Source organism: Phycodurus eques, chromosome 11 (genome assembly GCF_024500275.1).
Source record: "Phycodurus eques isolate BA_2022a chromosome 11, UOR_Pequ_1.1, whole genome shotgun sequence".
Taxonomy (NCBI): Eukaryota; Metazoa; Chordata; class Actinopteri; order Syngnathiformes; family Syngnathidae; genus Phycodurus; species Phycodurus eques.
The window spans coordinates 2025335-2041653 of record NC_084535.1 but is presented as its reverse complement, the minus strand read 5'-3'; the positions used below and the strand labels follow the sequence as shown (position 1 = coordinate 2041653).

The 16319-nt window shown below is 48.6% G+C and overlaps 1 protein-coding gene across 2 annotated transcripts in view; it reads right to left on the bottom strand.

Annotated features, from left to right (window-relative positions):
• The window catches only part of LOC133409489 (protein kinase C epsilon type-like), a 45687-nt gene extending 29424 nt beyond the window's left edge, over window positions 1-16263 (bottom strand). For both annotated transcript variants that reach the window (XM_061689555.1, XM_061689556.1), the window contains exons 1-6: window positions 15603-16263; window positions 3604-3667; window positions 2228-2396; window positions 1363-1397; window positions 1200-1288; window positions 985-1117 (exon numbers count right to left, since the gene is read on the bottom strand). In XM_061689555.1, the coding sequence (XP_061545539.1) occupies window positions 985-1117; window positions 1200-1288; window positions 1363-1397; window positions 2228-2396; window positions 3604-3667; window positions 15603-15962 (850 nt within the window). In that variant the 5' untranslated portion in view covers window positions 15963-16263. The remainder of the gene's footprint in view (window positions 1-984; window positions 1118-1199; window positions 1289-1362; window positions 1398-2227; window positions 2397-3603; window positions 3668-15602) is intronic.
• Between the last annotated feature and the right edge of the window lie 56 nt (window positions 16264-16319).

Here is a 16319-nt window from a genome sequence, read left to right as displayed (position 1 = left end):
TTAACAACCCTGCCGAATTTCAGTCATTAAAAACAATCGTAGCGTCATCTCAAATGAGGCTACAAAATGGTGAAAAATGCGGTTATAGCGGGGCTTTTCCACGCCACGACAACGAGGCGCTCGCTCTAAAGCGGTCATGCCAGCGCGAAGCCTCTGTCTGCACACTGGCTGTCGAACCGGACTTCAGAGGTCAAAAAAGAAATCCTAGAAATCCCTCTTCCTTGCTATTCCGACTTTCCCTGCATGACGTGTGTACTCACGGCTGACAACAAGGCACTCTATTCTTGAAATTTCGTTATTTTCTCATATTATTGCAACTATATTGATAAAATGGCGACTGTTTTTTTTATATTCAGATTTTTTTTCATGGAATATTGTGATGCTATTAGAAAATGATAACCCACCCCCCCCTCGCACCGAAACATTAGTCTCATAAAATGACAACTTTTTTTTTCAGGAAAACTCGTGATGTTATCAGAAAATGAAAACTTTTTTTCCCCTCACATCGCAACATTATTCTCATAAAATAAGAAGAAGAATATTGGAACTTTTGGACTGAAGCCCCAGTCCGCACGCTGGCTGTCAAGTTGGACTTAAAATAAATAAATAAATAAATAAATAAAAATAAAAAATGTCTTCCCCCCCCTCGTTCGTCTTTCTTTTGCTGCACTTGCGGCCGACAACGTGGCGCTTGAAAGCAGCCGCGGCGGGATTTGAAGAGAAGATGTGTTTCCAAATTGTGCCAGATAAGCGCTGACGTGAACGAGGGCTCTCAAGTTCTTATAAAGTGGGGAAGGGGAGACCCATGTTCTAGCCAACGTTCGTTATAGGCTGCATTTTAACCATGTCCAATAAAAATCTGAAAGGTTGAAAAAAAGTCTAACGCTATATCTCCACAATCGAGCCCGACAGACCGTAGCGGTGAGTTTTTTTCAGCAATTACCTTCAAACATGAACTTATTTGGAAAGAAACACGTCTTGTACCTTTGCACTGCAGCCCTTGCCTGAGCAGCCCCCACAGCAGCGAGCCGCAGTGGTCGCAGAAGGTGAGAACTTTAAAATTGTGGATGCGGAACTTGTGCGGCAAGTTGACGCTGAACCTCTGCGAGGCCACCGGCTGGAAGAGCCCGCGAGAAGACCGAGATGAAGAATGCGCGTTCCTTCTCGCGCACCTCGCGCCGCGTTTGGGCGGCTCTCACCTCCTCCGCTTTGTCTTCCTGCTTCTTCATGGCGGCACACTTGGTGATGATGAGCTCGTGGCAGCGCTTGTGGACCACGCACGTGCATACTTGGACAAGAACAACACCGGAACACAGGTCACGCATCCAGTCCGGGCGGAATCACGGTTGCGATCTTTCCTACCTTGACACTGGTAGCCCTGCTTGCCCAATACGCCCCTGAAGGCAACACACACAAGAACATCATCATTAACATCACCATGTCCAATTTGGAGACGCTTCTCCATTCAATAGCACGAGGAACTGTTTACTTGTAGTGTATATTAACACTACTGTCCGTTGTCCGCATAATGGACAAAAGCGTAGCGGTGCCTTGAGATACAAGTTTAATTCATTCCGTGACCTTGCTCGTAACCATTTGTATCACAAATCGTCTTCTACCCTGTTGAAATGAATGGAGCCTCACCCCAATGGTAACGTGGAAAAATACAAATCTATAGCGCTGCACTTTATAAAAGCATACAGTTATGGCATAATTCAAAGAAATGGAGTCACACTCAATCAATTGAATGGCCATTGTGTTTCTGGTGTGCTCGCTTTTTGGCCTTGTGGGGGCAGTAGGAGAAAGCCGGGCGGATTTACTCTGCCGCTCATTGAGACGTCTGTGCTCCTCGCAGCTCATCAGTGTGGCACTAATATCAGCCATTCTTCACGGGGGATAAAGAATATATGACTGCGAGTCGTTATATTGTCGGCAAGTGTTGGGTTCAGTCTGTTGCCGACATGGTTATAGCACCTCAACGTCGACGCTATTTAGCATTAGCATTGAGCTGGCGGCCTGAAATGCTAAGCTATGTGGTTGTTTTAAATACACAACTTGTAATTCTCTTTTACAGTAAACTTCAGGTGGGAGTGGCATTAAGTACAAGTCAAAGTAAAAACAAACCAAAAAAAGGCTCAAAATTCATAAGTCAGGTCACTCATATCTCAAGGCAGAAAAAACCAAAATAAATAAACGATGATGGCAATTGCGTGTGCGCGCGACTGACCATATGAAGTCGCGGCAGTGCGAGCAGTAGGTGGGCTGCCTCAGGTAGGTGGCCATGAACTTGTGCCCGTTGACCTGGTGGACCCGTCGGCGGAGGGCGCCCTGACGCTTCCTGGGACGCATCCGCTGGCGAAAGACGCGCTCCTCATTGTCGCTGCTGACCGTCGCCGCTAACGCCAACACGCACGCGAAAAATAAAGTCAGAATGGATAAGAAACATTGGCTCCATTCTCGCATTGTACTTTTTGTTCGGGAATCGGCCGTGCGGTCTTGTTGGCCGGCGGGTCGCGGCTCAGTTCCTTCCGCCTTCCGCCAAACGGCAAAACTACACAAATTGTACACCGACTACTGTACATTGTACAAGTTTTTATTGGATTTTAAAAAACAAAATTGTTTTTCACGTTGTACCTTAAAACACTTTCGTGAGATACTCTACATACATTATGTGACATTTTACTTTTCTCATCTTAAATTTGTACCTCGGCTGAATAAAGGGAAAGGGAAAGGAAGTTTCACTGCTGCTTTGCTTTGCGTTGTCCAAACTGCACGTTTTGGCTTCAATCAAAAGTGCACTTACAGCACATGTACACTAGATGGCAGTATAGCACCGTGGATCGAAATGAAACGTATACGCTGTGTATGTAAGCCTGGGCGTGCGTGTGCGCGCGAGTCCTTGTCCGTCTTTGTGGGTCACCAACTTTGACGTCCCATTTTGTCTTCGTGGGGACATTTTGTCGCTTCCACACAAGCCGACCCTAAGCCCCTTTCGCCCTATTAGACCCTCTGTAGACATTTCGGAGATAATATAATAGAACTGAATATTGCTTTATTGTAGCATGGAGCATAGAAACAGGGGGCACTTTGTCCTTGGCGTGTGCGTGTGTGCGCGTGCGTGTGTGTGTGCACGCTAATAGGTTGATTGCAGCTCTCAAGTCAACCATGTGATGTGGAGCTGTGCAAACACATTTAAGTACTGACTACAATTTAAAGCCACACACACACACACACGCACACACACACACACACACACACACGCAGTATGTGAGGAGAAGAAAAAAAGAAAGTGGACTTTTTGCCTCCTAACGACGCCTTTCCCGAAAATGTCACTCGTTTATTACAGCAGCGCTTCCCATCCTTGATTTTTATATTCGAACAAAAATCCCACGGCCCACCACCAGACCAAAAAATGTCACCAAAAGTACGAATGCTGAAATAAGGATGATCTCAATTGGCTCGCTCTTGACGAACACGTTCGTCAGGGGCCCGTAAACCGTTTAGTTGCTTTCGAAGAATATCAAATGTCCACAAAAGCGAATGACTAAACAGGGTTTGCTTGTCAGTTGAGCCGAAAGAAATACAATGAAATAAAATTCATACCTTCACTTGTCGATTCCGAAAGATCAATGATAACGTATACTTTCCCCTCAGGTTCCAAGTCTACCTGCAAACACAGAGTAAAGAAAAAGAAACGAGATGAGCCCACAGCGCGGGACAATTGCTTTCGACACGCCGGAGCTGGAGAAGGGCGTGTCGGGGGGGGTCGACGCGCGTGGAACACCCCGGCATCCTGACGTCCCGGCTTTCCGCTATTCGCATTTCGACAACGTCCGTTGGCGCAGAGCAATCGCGTATCCACCCGCGCCGCTGTTTCGGCACGTTTTGACATCGTACGAAAGGCGCTCGGGCCTCACAGTTTGAATTGTGTCCGCGCCGCCAAACCTTGCGCACGAACGCAATAAAAAGGGAAAATGTCACCGCGCGTATACAGATGACAGAAAGCAGAGACGAGGTACGAGGGCTGTGGAGCTTTACTGCTTTGGGAGGGTCCGCCGATTCATTTTTTCTTTTAGCGCTCGCGTGAAAGATGAAGCTTTTGTTCGGAACCTCCGCCGAGCACAAAAAGTGCAAAAGAGATCAAGAGAGCTTTTTTGCTCGCCATCGGTTCATTCCTTTGAAAAAAAAAAACACAAAAAAATATTCTAAATAAACTATTTCCACCGACCTAGGAGGCCGTGACGGTTTGGTGAGGAGCTGGAGAAAGCGATAGATAAAGAAAGTGATTTATGGAGTGACTTATTGTCAAAGTCAGGTGACCTCAGACCTTCGAAGACTCGACAGTAAATGCGGCATTTATTCAGTCCGTGTTGCTGCGTTGGAAATCCCATCATGTTTTTTTTTTTGGGGGGGAGTTTTTTGTTTCCCCGTGTTTCGTTGTCACTTATGAATTCATGACGAACTATGAACTGAACTGGTTCATTTTAAAATTTGGGAAGTGAACTTTGAAGTCGTTCATGTCAAAAAAATGAAATTCCCCAACACTGTTCGAGGCAACTCAAACAAACTTGACTTGCAGAGCCGACTTGATTGTCGAAAGTCGTTACTCTTAAAGGTGTTCTAGTTCAAGCAAGCCCTGTTCAAGACATGTTTGCGTTTTGGGTGTATTTTAACAATACTTGATGAAAATTAAAGCCGTTTTCGTCATAACTGCAGTACTCAGTATCGGCGAGTACAAAAGCGGTGTCGCTGCATTCTTAAGTGCCGCTTTGTGAAAAATTCATTGTGAGTTTCATTTATTGACGTTACGCCGATGACGTCGCCGCGCCGGCCAAAAGGTCAACGTCCCGAACACAACACCTCCCTTCCTGCCAGCGCTCAGAGACGCAGGTGCACGCCGATCCAAATATAGCGCGGGGGCGAGGAAGGAAACCGACGCACACGCGCAACCCACCCCGCGCGCGTGTGTGTGTGTTTAAGTCCGCAACTCGATGATGTATCGCGACACAACAACGCACGCAGGCAACACAACTCTAAAACGTCTGTCAAGTTTGTGACATCAATATGACATTTGACATGCACTGCACAGACTGCAGATTTCTTTTTTCTTCTCAAAATTCTACATGCTCTTGTTTTTGTATACTAATGACTAGCACGCACGCGCACGCGCGCACACACACGCGCAAATTAAATTGCAGCCTTTAACTCAATTGCGCCCTGCAAGCTGCCACTCTCGCTTATGAAAGTGATTTGCTTACATAGAAGCAGAATTATTTATCATCATGTGCAAACCACCTATGTCCTGTACAGTATTGGTAAGAATTGATATGTAATGATTATTTTTCAATGCCCCCCCCGTCGCTATTTGTGATCCTAAAATATTAAAAAGTTCTTCAGATAGTGTTATGAATACCCGTCAGCTTGGACTGGACGCACACACACACACGCACGCCCCCCCACACACACACCCATGCAATCATTAACATCATTAACAAGCAGTTTGAGATATAAAGACAAGGAACGCCAGCGCGCTGGCTAACCGATAAGCTTATGTGGCGGCCATGTTGGTGGGGGCAACGTTCCCATCAAAGGCAACGCATGGACATTGAAATTGAGTCGTAACTTGCTAGTATCGCAACCTCTATTCATGAGATTGACTTTTTTTTGTCAATGCCAAAGCATGTGCTATCAATACATAATATTTGAAACCCCCCCCCCCCCCCCAAAAAAAACTCACAAACTTTCACTTGTGAAACATGACTTTCAGTTCCCTTTTTGTGATTGTACTGCATTGTATGCGGCACAATGCGCTGGAGTCCTTGCTAGTTATTTCAGTTTTCTTGCCGTGCACACACGCGGCACGCGCACCTCGACGCTGCCCCTCCTAGCTTAGGATCGCCGTCAAGGGCGTGTCATATCTACCTCTTCATTTCCCAGCATGCCATCTGGCGACTGGCAAAAGCTGGAGATACCAGCACCGTACGGCGACAGCGAACTCAACTCGACTCACTTGACAACAAGCAGCCGTCTGGCAGAGAGTAGAAGCCAAAGAAAAAGACTTCGAGATGTTGCTCGCCACCCCCAGCTGAACTTTACTGTCAAAATAAACATCAAGCAAAGACAATTACACGTTGCGCATTTAGAACGACCACATAGGTTTTGGGAAAGTCTGCTTAACAAATCGATTCTATGTGGCTGGGTTAGAACGCTACCCAAAACTGACAGCTGAACACAAATGGTGGAGCAACCCATGCAGACAGACACAATAACAATCCTTACAGGCATGTCTTTTTTTATCCTCGGCGAGAAACGACTCATATTACTGCAGCTTACCAAGCAATTGAGACGCCTTCACGTATATCTGTCTGTATTGTGCAACGGCGACCCTAGCTCCAAATTCTTATGATGAACTATGAACTGACAGAGTTCACATTGCGTTACGAGCGCGGAACGAATTGAGCTCGTATCTCGAGGCACCGCTGTGCTTTGCGTGGTGGTGGTGGAGAGGCAACACAAATGTCAGCGTGTCAAGATTTGTTGTGCACTTTGCCTTCCATACTTGTTCCGCTGGGAAAGCGTGATGGACAGTGTGTTTATGCGTGCGTGCGTGCGTGTGTGTGTCAGTGCAAAGAGGCCGTGTGCGCTCTGTCGCCGTCAAAATGTCCTGCCTTGTTTTCGCTCTGTTGTCCATCTCGCTTCTTGCGGTGGCCGCCTTTTATTTGACCGCTTTGGCCTCGGCGTGACGCAGTGCACGACAGCGCTAAACCTCTTGATCAATTTCAAATCCTTGTGGATCCGTTTGAACCACTTTCGAGCCGCGACAAAACTCACAGGTTGCGCAAACAAACAAAAAGTGAAGAGAATTAAAGCACTCGCAGTCACACCTTCGGGCAATTTAGAGTCGTCCATTAGCCTGCCACGCATGTTCGTCCAATTAAAAGCCCTGAAATGTCTCCTTCAAACAAAAATGGCCAACTTCCTGTTCCATTTGATAGACGGGTCCCGTTATGATGGACATGTCCACCACCCAATATTATGTGGATCAGTTAAACAGGTGTAGGGGGCGCTACTGAATGAGTTTTGTCATGTTGAGGGCCCTTGAAATACAATTTTCGCAGGATACACACGCTAACAAAAATTCATGAATGTTGAGATCCCTCCCCCCCCCCCCCCCTCAGAAGGCCGTCCATTGGTTGGAAAATGAAACACCATTATTCCAAGAGGGCTTTTCCCGAGAAACTACAAAGTGTTAAAGTAAAGCACGTAACTATTCCCAGAGCGAGTGGGAGACGATGAATGAGAAGAATGCGTGTGGGCAACATGAACTTGTCACTACTATAAAGCATGAATGTACTTACTATCCTCATCACATGGTGTTGTTGTTTGGAGCATCTCCATAGCAACGAAGACTTGGCAAGCGTTTCGTTTTTTTACCCTTAAATATCTCATCTCTCTTCATGTGACTGTGGTTTTATGCATGTACATTATTACAATGTACTGCCTTGTAATGTGCTGTTGTTTATTATTTTCGTGAAAAGTAAGAGCTGATTTGAGCCGAGCGTTCCCGGAACGCGGAGACCTCCTGTTCATTCTTATCGAACGTACACATTTTGTGTTGTTCTCCACTCTTATCCCATCTACGCGGAAACTCATTGACGTGAGCAACATTCCAGATATATCGTGAATTAATACCTCGATGACTGTGTCAATCAAAAGTGATCTTTGCAAAGGCAGAATCTTTGCACAGACTTCTTGGATTGGAGCTCATTAGCAGGATTTAATGAGGAGCAATGATGGAAACGCAAATCTCGCTTCCTCCGCCTGTCAAGTATACGAGGCTCAAATTTGGTAGCAACCCAACAAAACCCTTCAAAGACGAACAAGTCCTAGATAGTTCATCTTTGAAGGATTCTTGTAAACAACCAAAATGACCGTAAGTGTGTGGCGTAAATCAAAAAGGCAGACTTCCTGTGTCTTTTCCAGCACGGCTCTTTGAGACTTTTTCGTGGGTCTTCTCGTGATCGTCTTCTTCTTTAGCAAATTTCGAGATATAGTCGGGCTCGCCTCCACACGCTGCTTGGGCTCTGGTACCAGTCCTCTCGAGAAGAGTTGGACTCTCTTTCACTCTGGAGTTGCCCACGGTGAGAGGCGCCGAGCAGGTGCGGGTATACTTATTGCTCCCCGGCTCGGCGCCTGTACGTTGGGGGTTCACCCCGGTGGACGAGAGGGTAGCCTCCCTCCGCCTTCGGGTGGGGGGGGGGGGGGGGGGGACGGATTCTGACTGTTGTTTGTGCCTATGCACCAAACAGCAGTTCAGAATCAGAATCATCTTTATTTGCCAAGTCTGCCCAAAAAACACACGAGGAATTTGTCTCCGGTAGTTGGAGCCGCTCTAGTACGACAACAGACGGTCGATTGACAGAGAACACTTCTGAGACATAAAGACATTGAGAAAGACAGTCACTGAGCAATAAAGGGTTGCTAGTTATCTGGTAATGCCGGTACATTTTTTTTGGGGGGGACAATTGTGCAAAAAGATGCAGAGTCCTCTAACACTAATCTCGCAATAGTCCGGTGGAATGACCATTGCGCGAAGACTTCACGCGAGTAGTACGATAGTCTGGGACAATGTTGATTGTGCGAATGTTGCAAGTACTCCTCAGTCAGTGTGCAAATGGAGTAGATGCTACTCTGGCATGAGTGGCCAGCAGTGGTCAACAACAGATATGCAAATAGTGCAGCGTGGCGAGACTACGACAGCGAGTGCACGAGTAATATATAATTGGCCCGACAGAAATGTGACAACAAACTCAAGACAAAAAATTGCCAGCATGTTGCAATGGAATTGTAGGTCAGGTGTTTAAGAAGTTGATGGCAAGAAGGAAGAAGCTGTCGGAATGTCTGCTAGTTCTAGTTTGCATTGATCGGTAGCGCCTACCTGAGGGAAGGAGCCGGAAGAGCCGGTGCCTGGGATGTGGAGGGTCCGAGAGGATTTTGCACGCTCTTGTCTTTGTTCTGGCAGCGTGCAAGTCCTCAAGGGCGGGTAGGGGGGTACCGACAATCCTTTCAGCAGTTTTGGTTTTCCGTTGCAGTCGGAGTTTGTCCTTTTTTGTAGCAGCACCGAACCAGACTGTGATGGAAGAACACAGGACCGATTCGATGACCGCTGGGTAGAACGGCCTCAGCAGCTCCCGTGGCAGGCCGTGCTTCCTCAGAAGCCGCAGGAAGTCGATCCTCTATTGGGCCTTTTTGAGGACGGAGTTGATGTTGATCGCCCACTTCAGGTCCTGACGGTAATTCCCAGGAACTTGAAGGTCTCGACGGTTGACACAAGGCAGCTGGACAGCGTGTGAGGCAGCTGTGGCGAAGGACGCCTCCTGAAGTCCACGATCATCTCTACAGTCTTGAGCGTGTTCAGCTCCAGGTTGCGTCGGCCGCACCGCAGCTCCGGCCGCTCCGCTTCCTGTCGATATGCTGACTCGTCATCGGCCTCAGTGGTGTCATCTGCAAACTTCAGGAGTTTGACAGCTGGGTGCGTTGAGGTGCAGTCGTTCGTGTAGAGAGAGAAGAGCAGCGGCGAGAGGACACAACCTTGGGGTGCCGCAGTGCTGATGCTGCGTGTGGATGAGGCGGCCTCCCCCAGCCTCACCTGCTGTGTGCGTCCTGCCCGTCAGAAAGCTGAAAATCCACGGGCAGGTGGCAGGTGAGACGCTGAGCTGGAGAAGCTTGGAGGAAAGGAGTTCAGGGATGATGGTGTTGAACGCTGAGCTGAAGTTCACGAACAGGTCATCCACAGACCTGTTTGCTCGGTAGGCAAACTGCAGGGGGTCCAGCAGGGGGCCTGTGACGCTCTTGAGGTGGTCCGGCACGAGACGTTCAAAGGACTTCATAAGCACAGATGTCCAGGCGACAGGCCTGTAGTCATTTAGACCCGAGATTGCAGCTTTCTTGGGGACTGGAATGATGGTGGAGCGTTTGAAACATCCTGTTCGCGGATGGTTAACGCAGAAGTCGGTGGTGTGATTGCGGTCGGTGGTGCGGCCGGGTGGGTGTGGGGTGTGAAAGTTTCTTTTTCAAATCTGCAGTAGAAGGTATTCAAGTCGTTGGCTAGTGTGCTATTGTTCTCAGCTTGGGGGGGGGGGGGGATCGTCGCTTGTAATTTGTCAGCGATTGGAATGCATGCCAGACTGATTTAGAGTCGTTAGCGCTAAACTGTTTTTCCAACTTTGCTGCATAGTTCCTCTTTGCAATGTTAATTTCGTTAGTCAGCTGGTTTCTAGCTCGATTATACAGGGCCCTGTCCCCGCTTTGATGTGCGTCCTCCTTAGCTTGGCGAAGCTGCTAAAGTTTGGCAGTGAACCACGGCTTGTTGTTGTTGAATGTGCGGAATGACTTAAGTCCACAAAACACACGTAGACTGGTTGGGCGAACTCCCATGCACCCACGAGGACTCAGGTCGCAGTAGAGCTGGTCCACTGTTCCACGGCCAGGGAAGGATCTGGGGGGATCTCAGAGTAGAGCCGCTGCTCCTCTGCATCAAGAGGAGCCAGATGAGGTGGCTGGGGCATCTGATTCGGATGCCTCCCGGACAGCTCCCCCGTGAGGTGTTCCGGGCACGTCCCACCGGGAGGAGACCCCGGGACGACCCAGGATATGCCGGAGAGACTACGCCTCGGGAACCCCTGGAAGAACTGGATGAAGTGGCTGGGGAGAGGGATGTCTGGGCTCCCTGCTAAAGCTACCGCCCCCGCGACCTGACCTCGGATAAGCGGTAGAAAATGGATGGATGGATGAGTTATTAGAATTTCACATTTTGTGGCAAGTCATCAAACTTTGCTGCCATTTCTGGGCCACACGCTATGAGGCGTAAACTCAAATATTTCAACATTTTGCAATCAGAAAGCTGTACCAAACGTGCCTAAAATTTGGTAGCAATTGGACAAAATCTCGAGGACGAGTTGGTTTTTGAAAGATCCTTGGAAATGACCAAAACAATCATAAAATGTTTGCTTCAAACCAAAATGGAAGACTTCCTGTTTCTTGACAGGCATTGGCTTTTTTGGTGGGTCTCCTCACGATAATTGGGCCTGTCGATTTTCACGTTGCTAATTGAAATTAGCTTTGGGGCCAGATTTCCTATTTTTTTGTTTAACTGCTGCTGAGCCAATTTGAGTAATTATGTAATTGCGAAGCAATTTAAAGACATCCTTCATATCCTGCAAATGATACAACAGATGACTTTAAAAATACAGTACAACCAAAGCCTCAGTCCACTGAATCAAATCCAACAGCATCCGTTTCACATTTGTGTTGCATTAAAAGGCATCATCTACGCATAGCTCTGACTATAATAGGAGACAGAACATTCGCAGCTCCCGTCCGCTTGATTTTACGAAGGCAGTGAAAGTTTTGTTTGAAGCGAGCGACGCCGACGGGTTGGCGTTGCATTCCGCACATTTCTGCGTGACGGCATGTCTCGCGACAAACACGAAAGGAGCACGAGAAACGCTGGCGGGGCCGGCCCGGGTGGGCGCACCTTCTTTGCCTTCTTTCTTTCTCTGGGAAGTCCGGTGACAGTGAAAACAGGAAGTTGCGCCTGCATCACGCTGCCTTTATTTTTAGACGCAAACACTCATTACACACACACACACACACATTAAACACACCGAGGCCGGCCCGCGCTTCCTCGGGTCCGAGCCTACGCTGCACCCCCACAGGGGAACGGGTTCAAGAGGAGGTCACGTACGAGTTATTCCTTGTATTTACAAGTAACAAGCTAAACGTTTCAGTGTAGAATGCGCATGTGAACGTTTAACCGCCAACTCGTGCAGTGTCATAGATACTAGTGCTGCACCATAGAAAAAATGACACTGACGATATATATTGTGATGTTAAAAAACAGACGTCCACGAAATGTGGAAAACGGCGCACATTTCTCGTTTTCCCTCTCTAGAAAAACTATGCTCAGCAGAGCGCAAACGTATACGGACGGAGTCATTTGGAGGAAGTCTACCTGTATTTAAATGCACGGTCGTATTGATCAATAGGTCAACCTGAAGTCCAAATCCTTTCTTTTCTTGCCCAGTTATACTGTGGAGTCATTAGCACATTCCTAACACTATTCTTTTGTTTTTAATATTTTACACCTCCAGTATGGTTTTCACCTATGCATGAGTATTTCTATATTTGAGTTTGCGAAAAGAAAAAGCGCCTGTGCTTTTTGTAATGTTTGGGATAGTTCGCGGCAGGAGTTCCGAGCCATCGGGCAATCTTAATATTGCTTAAAATGTGAACGATAAAGATGGCGACACTAGTGGATGGACGCCTGCTTCGAGCAGCGCTTACACAGTATGAGGAGCTCCGCATTCCAATATTCCAATCCGACACGACAACAAACAACAAACACAAGGCGCTCTGCTTCTTTTCACTTTCGCAGGGCGACCAATCGGATTATAAACGCACACGTCAGCGTGACAATCGACGGGGACGCGCGGGCCAACGCGGATAGGTGGAACGCGTACCGACATGCACCCAGAAATGCAACACGAATGGAACCGCGTGCGCATCCGCGCTCCGCGTATGAACAATGCGAAAACTGCGGAAGAGTGGAAAACTTTCAACCACAATATCTAAGACAGCGTCTTTGCTGTAAAACCACCACAACCAGATGAAACTCTTACTTTCACACGCTGAATAAAAAGCTTCCATATGCGACAATTGCGGTCGCAGACTCGGGCCCTGGCTTGACGTGAAAGCGGACGGTGGCTCAAAAAAGGTCGAGGCGGCTCCACGATACATGGACGATTTACTTTGGTAAAGGGGTGACCCGATCCGATCTTTGAGATGGGAAATCGGACAGACGTCAGCGACGTTTCATACTACAAAATAAGTCAATTCGGTAGGATTATTGCCGCAATCGGATCCGACCGATAACGGTATCGGCCAAAACTTAAGGCTGCAATATCGGTATCGGATCGGAAGTGAAAACAATGGATCGGGACATCCCTACCCTGGTACTTGTAACGATGGAATGCAAAAACTATTGTATACATACATCAACAGAGCTAACAGATGTTCGCCACACTGCTGTTTTTGAATGCTAGCCTTCTCGGGAGGAGCTAGCAAAGCAAGGAGCGAGCCAAACTCATCCAACAGGCATGCGGACGATGTTCACGAGTCACGACGCGATAAGTCAGGCGAGGATACGCTGCCACTGATATACTAGCCGTGAAGATTTTTTCCCCCCCCTTTATTTTCTTTGGAATTCTACCCCCCCCCCCCCCCAACCCCCAGAGGGTGTCCTCCTCCTCTTCCAGAAGCTTCTAATCAAGTGTTTGGAACACGGCGCGTGTTATTGTCACGCTTTGCGTCCTTCAAAGTGCTCCTTCCGTACAGCGTGAAAGCCCGACGGCTGACGTACATCGAAACATCAACGCTGAGCTGCTGCTTCTTCTTTCTCGCGTCACGTTGTCCCCTCGGCACAACGACAACAACAACGTAGTCGAAATGCGTTCTTCGTTTAGAGACATCCTTGCGGAAACCAGTGATGACTGTGCAGTGTGCATGCCAGGCCACTTGTTGGCGATGTCACAAACTTTGTGCTGTGTTAATGCGAACTTAATTGACTTCTCAAGGATTCTAATTGTTGTCGGATTTTGTCATTTCCAACTTCAGCTCTTAAAATATGTCAATGATATTCCGCTCGTAATATCCTGGCATCTTTTGGCCAATTGAAACCCATGATAACTACATGTTTAATTCTTTCTTATTGACCGAATCGGACGGATACAACTTTGTCATTTGTTTTGTGTGCGTGTGTTTTCTACCAGTTTGTATGATTTATCGATTTTTAGACAGGGGAGCAATTTCACGTAATACTCTTCGATTCGGAAAGAGGCGCTTAACGGCTCACCGCACTTGAGTGGCGCAAATGAACAAGGCAATTTGGATTTGAAGAAGTGGAGATGCCCTCTGCCGACCACGGAGAAGAATTACGCTTTCATTCACGACGTGGGAGCTCCCTCTGCTGGCTGTGCAAAGACGATACTATTGCGTGTTCGTCCACGCTGAACACATACAAACGGCTTAAAAGGCAAACATATGTAAAGTGGATTTTTAAAAAAAGAATTAATAATAATAAGTAGATTTATAAAAAGGACATTGCTTGATGTTTAAGGACACTGCGTAAACGCTGAAAACATTATCCGAGAAAAAGTCCCAGCCAACACAATAGCCGACCACAGTTTGTGTTATTCAAGACAAGTCAAACACGTTTCCGTGTCTATTTCCTACGTGAGCACGCTTTACTCCGTTTCTGACCGTGTACTAACTTGACTCATGACATTTTGCCGACGTGCGCTTTTTACAAGCGGCGACGTGTCACAACGGGAGCGCCAGCTTTCGGCTCACGCCGCGTTAGCTTTGGGATTCGCCAGCGACCGCGAGCTCACTTCCGTCGCTGGTAACAGCTATCTATAGTTCCAAAAAATGGATTTCGACCTATTAAAATACACTTGAAATGATTTAAACACACTTTTCAAAGTTTCCCTTGGCACCTTTTGCCATTCTCTCGCTCACACAGTTCTCCAAAGAGGCAAAGCGTGCTTTGCTTCAAGCTGTTTATTTGTTTCGCCCTGGTTTAGTAAAACAGACACACAAAAGACTAACTTTGTATATTAAAACACAGAAAATGTTCAGCCAAACCATATCATTTCATGTGACAAACGAAATGCAGCTTACTGCTAATATATAATGTCAAACGCCATAGACGAGCTAACAGAAATTAGGTAGATGTTCCGATGATTCCAAACCTTCAAACAGTTTCTAATGGAAAAACACACGTTCTATTATATTCTCTCCGCTCTGTGCGAACAATGACGACGACTGGAGCTTCGTAGGAGACCTTCTCTGCCTCTTCTTCTTGCTCTCAATTAGGTCTTCCGGTAGAGCTCGGTGCCGCCCGGTATGTTGTGGCACAACGCGGTACTACACCGAAGGCACGCAACGCCAAATGGGGATTTGCCTGTATACTGTAAAAATTGGTAGACGGGAGTCCCGTCGTCCGCACCAAAATGGCCGACGGCGGCGGTTTGCCGTCTTCATGTCGACCTCCCCTCATCCGCTCTTTCTATTTCATCTTCCGCTACTGCCTCGTCAATAACGCTCGCGTCCGCCTCGGCACGTTTCGGTGACAAGACGAGCGGGGACGCTCGAATTGCGAAAGAGAAGCGTTCCAATCGGAGAGAAGCTCATTTACATGTCGCATATTAATGAGAAAGCCAGGTAATCGAAGGAGAACGATTATGCCGAGCGTCAATTGTGGGATTCGCGTGAGCGACAAGAGAATCGAAGCGGAATCGGATCGATAAGCCGTATCGATAACGGTGTTTTCCGTTCTCGTCCCTAACGGTGACGTCACGAAAGCCAGCGGAAGGATTTCAGGCGGCGTCGTGACGTCACCACTTCGCACGTGTGTGACAGGCAGCCGCAGACTGTTCTTTTCTTCGATTGACAATTCCTGGAGTCACGTGACAAACAAGGAAGACGCCTGCCGAGCGCGGATCACGTGACGCCCGAAGCAAAGAAAAGGGCCGCGGTCTCACCCAATCCTCGAAGTGTTTGCTGCCGCCGTGCAGGAGGTCGTCGAAGCGGATGATGCAGTTGGCCACGAAGTCGTCGTAGCCGATGGGCGCGTCGTGGAAGACGGCCAGCTCGATGGCGCGGCCGTCGCGCACCTCCGCCGTGAAGTCGTCGTTCCACGCCGGGCTGTCGGTGCGCGGCCGGGTGCACGTCTGGCCCACCCGCGACTCGTCCACGTTGAGCGCCATGTACGTGTCCAGCACCGAGCCCTTATTGGAGCTCTTGGCGGCGGCGCCCACGGCGTGACGCAGGGACCACGCCGTGGGCTTCAGGTCCAGCGCCTCGCAGATCCTGATGCGCAGCTGCCCGTTGAACACCACCATGGCTGGGGAGGGGGAGACGAGGGGATGGGCGGGGGTCCGGACGCCTCCTCCAGAACCACCGCAACGCTTACAGGTGTCCCGTGGGCTGCAAGATTCACCCCAAACCCCCTCCAAAAAAAAACCCGGAATGTTTGTGTGTTTTGAGTGCTCCGGGTGTCTGACAGCCGCAGCAGAGGCGGGGAAAGGGGGGCGGGGGGGGGGGGGGGTCCCACGCGGTGGGTCGCCTCCAGCCGCAGCTCATCCGCGGCTGTTGATCTTCCCGTGGACTCGCGCACCGTCACGCCCCCCCACCCCCCACCTCCAAGACCTGCGCCGGAAACACGTCAGCTGAGCGGTGATGACGTGCAGCCACCGGGG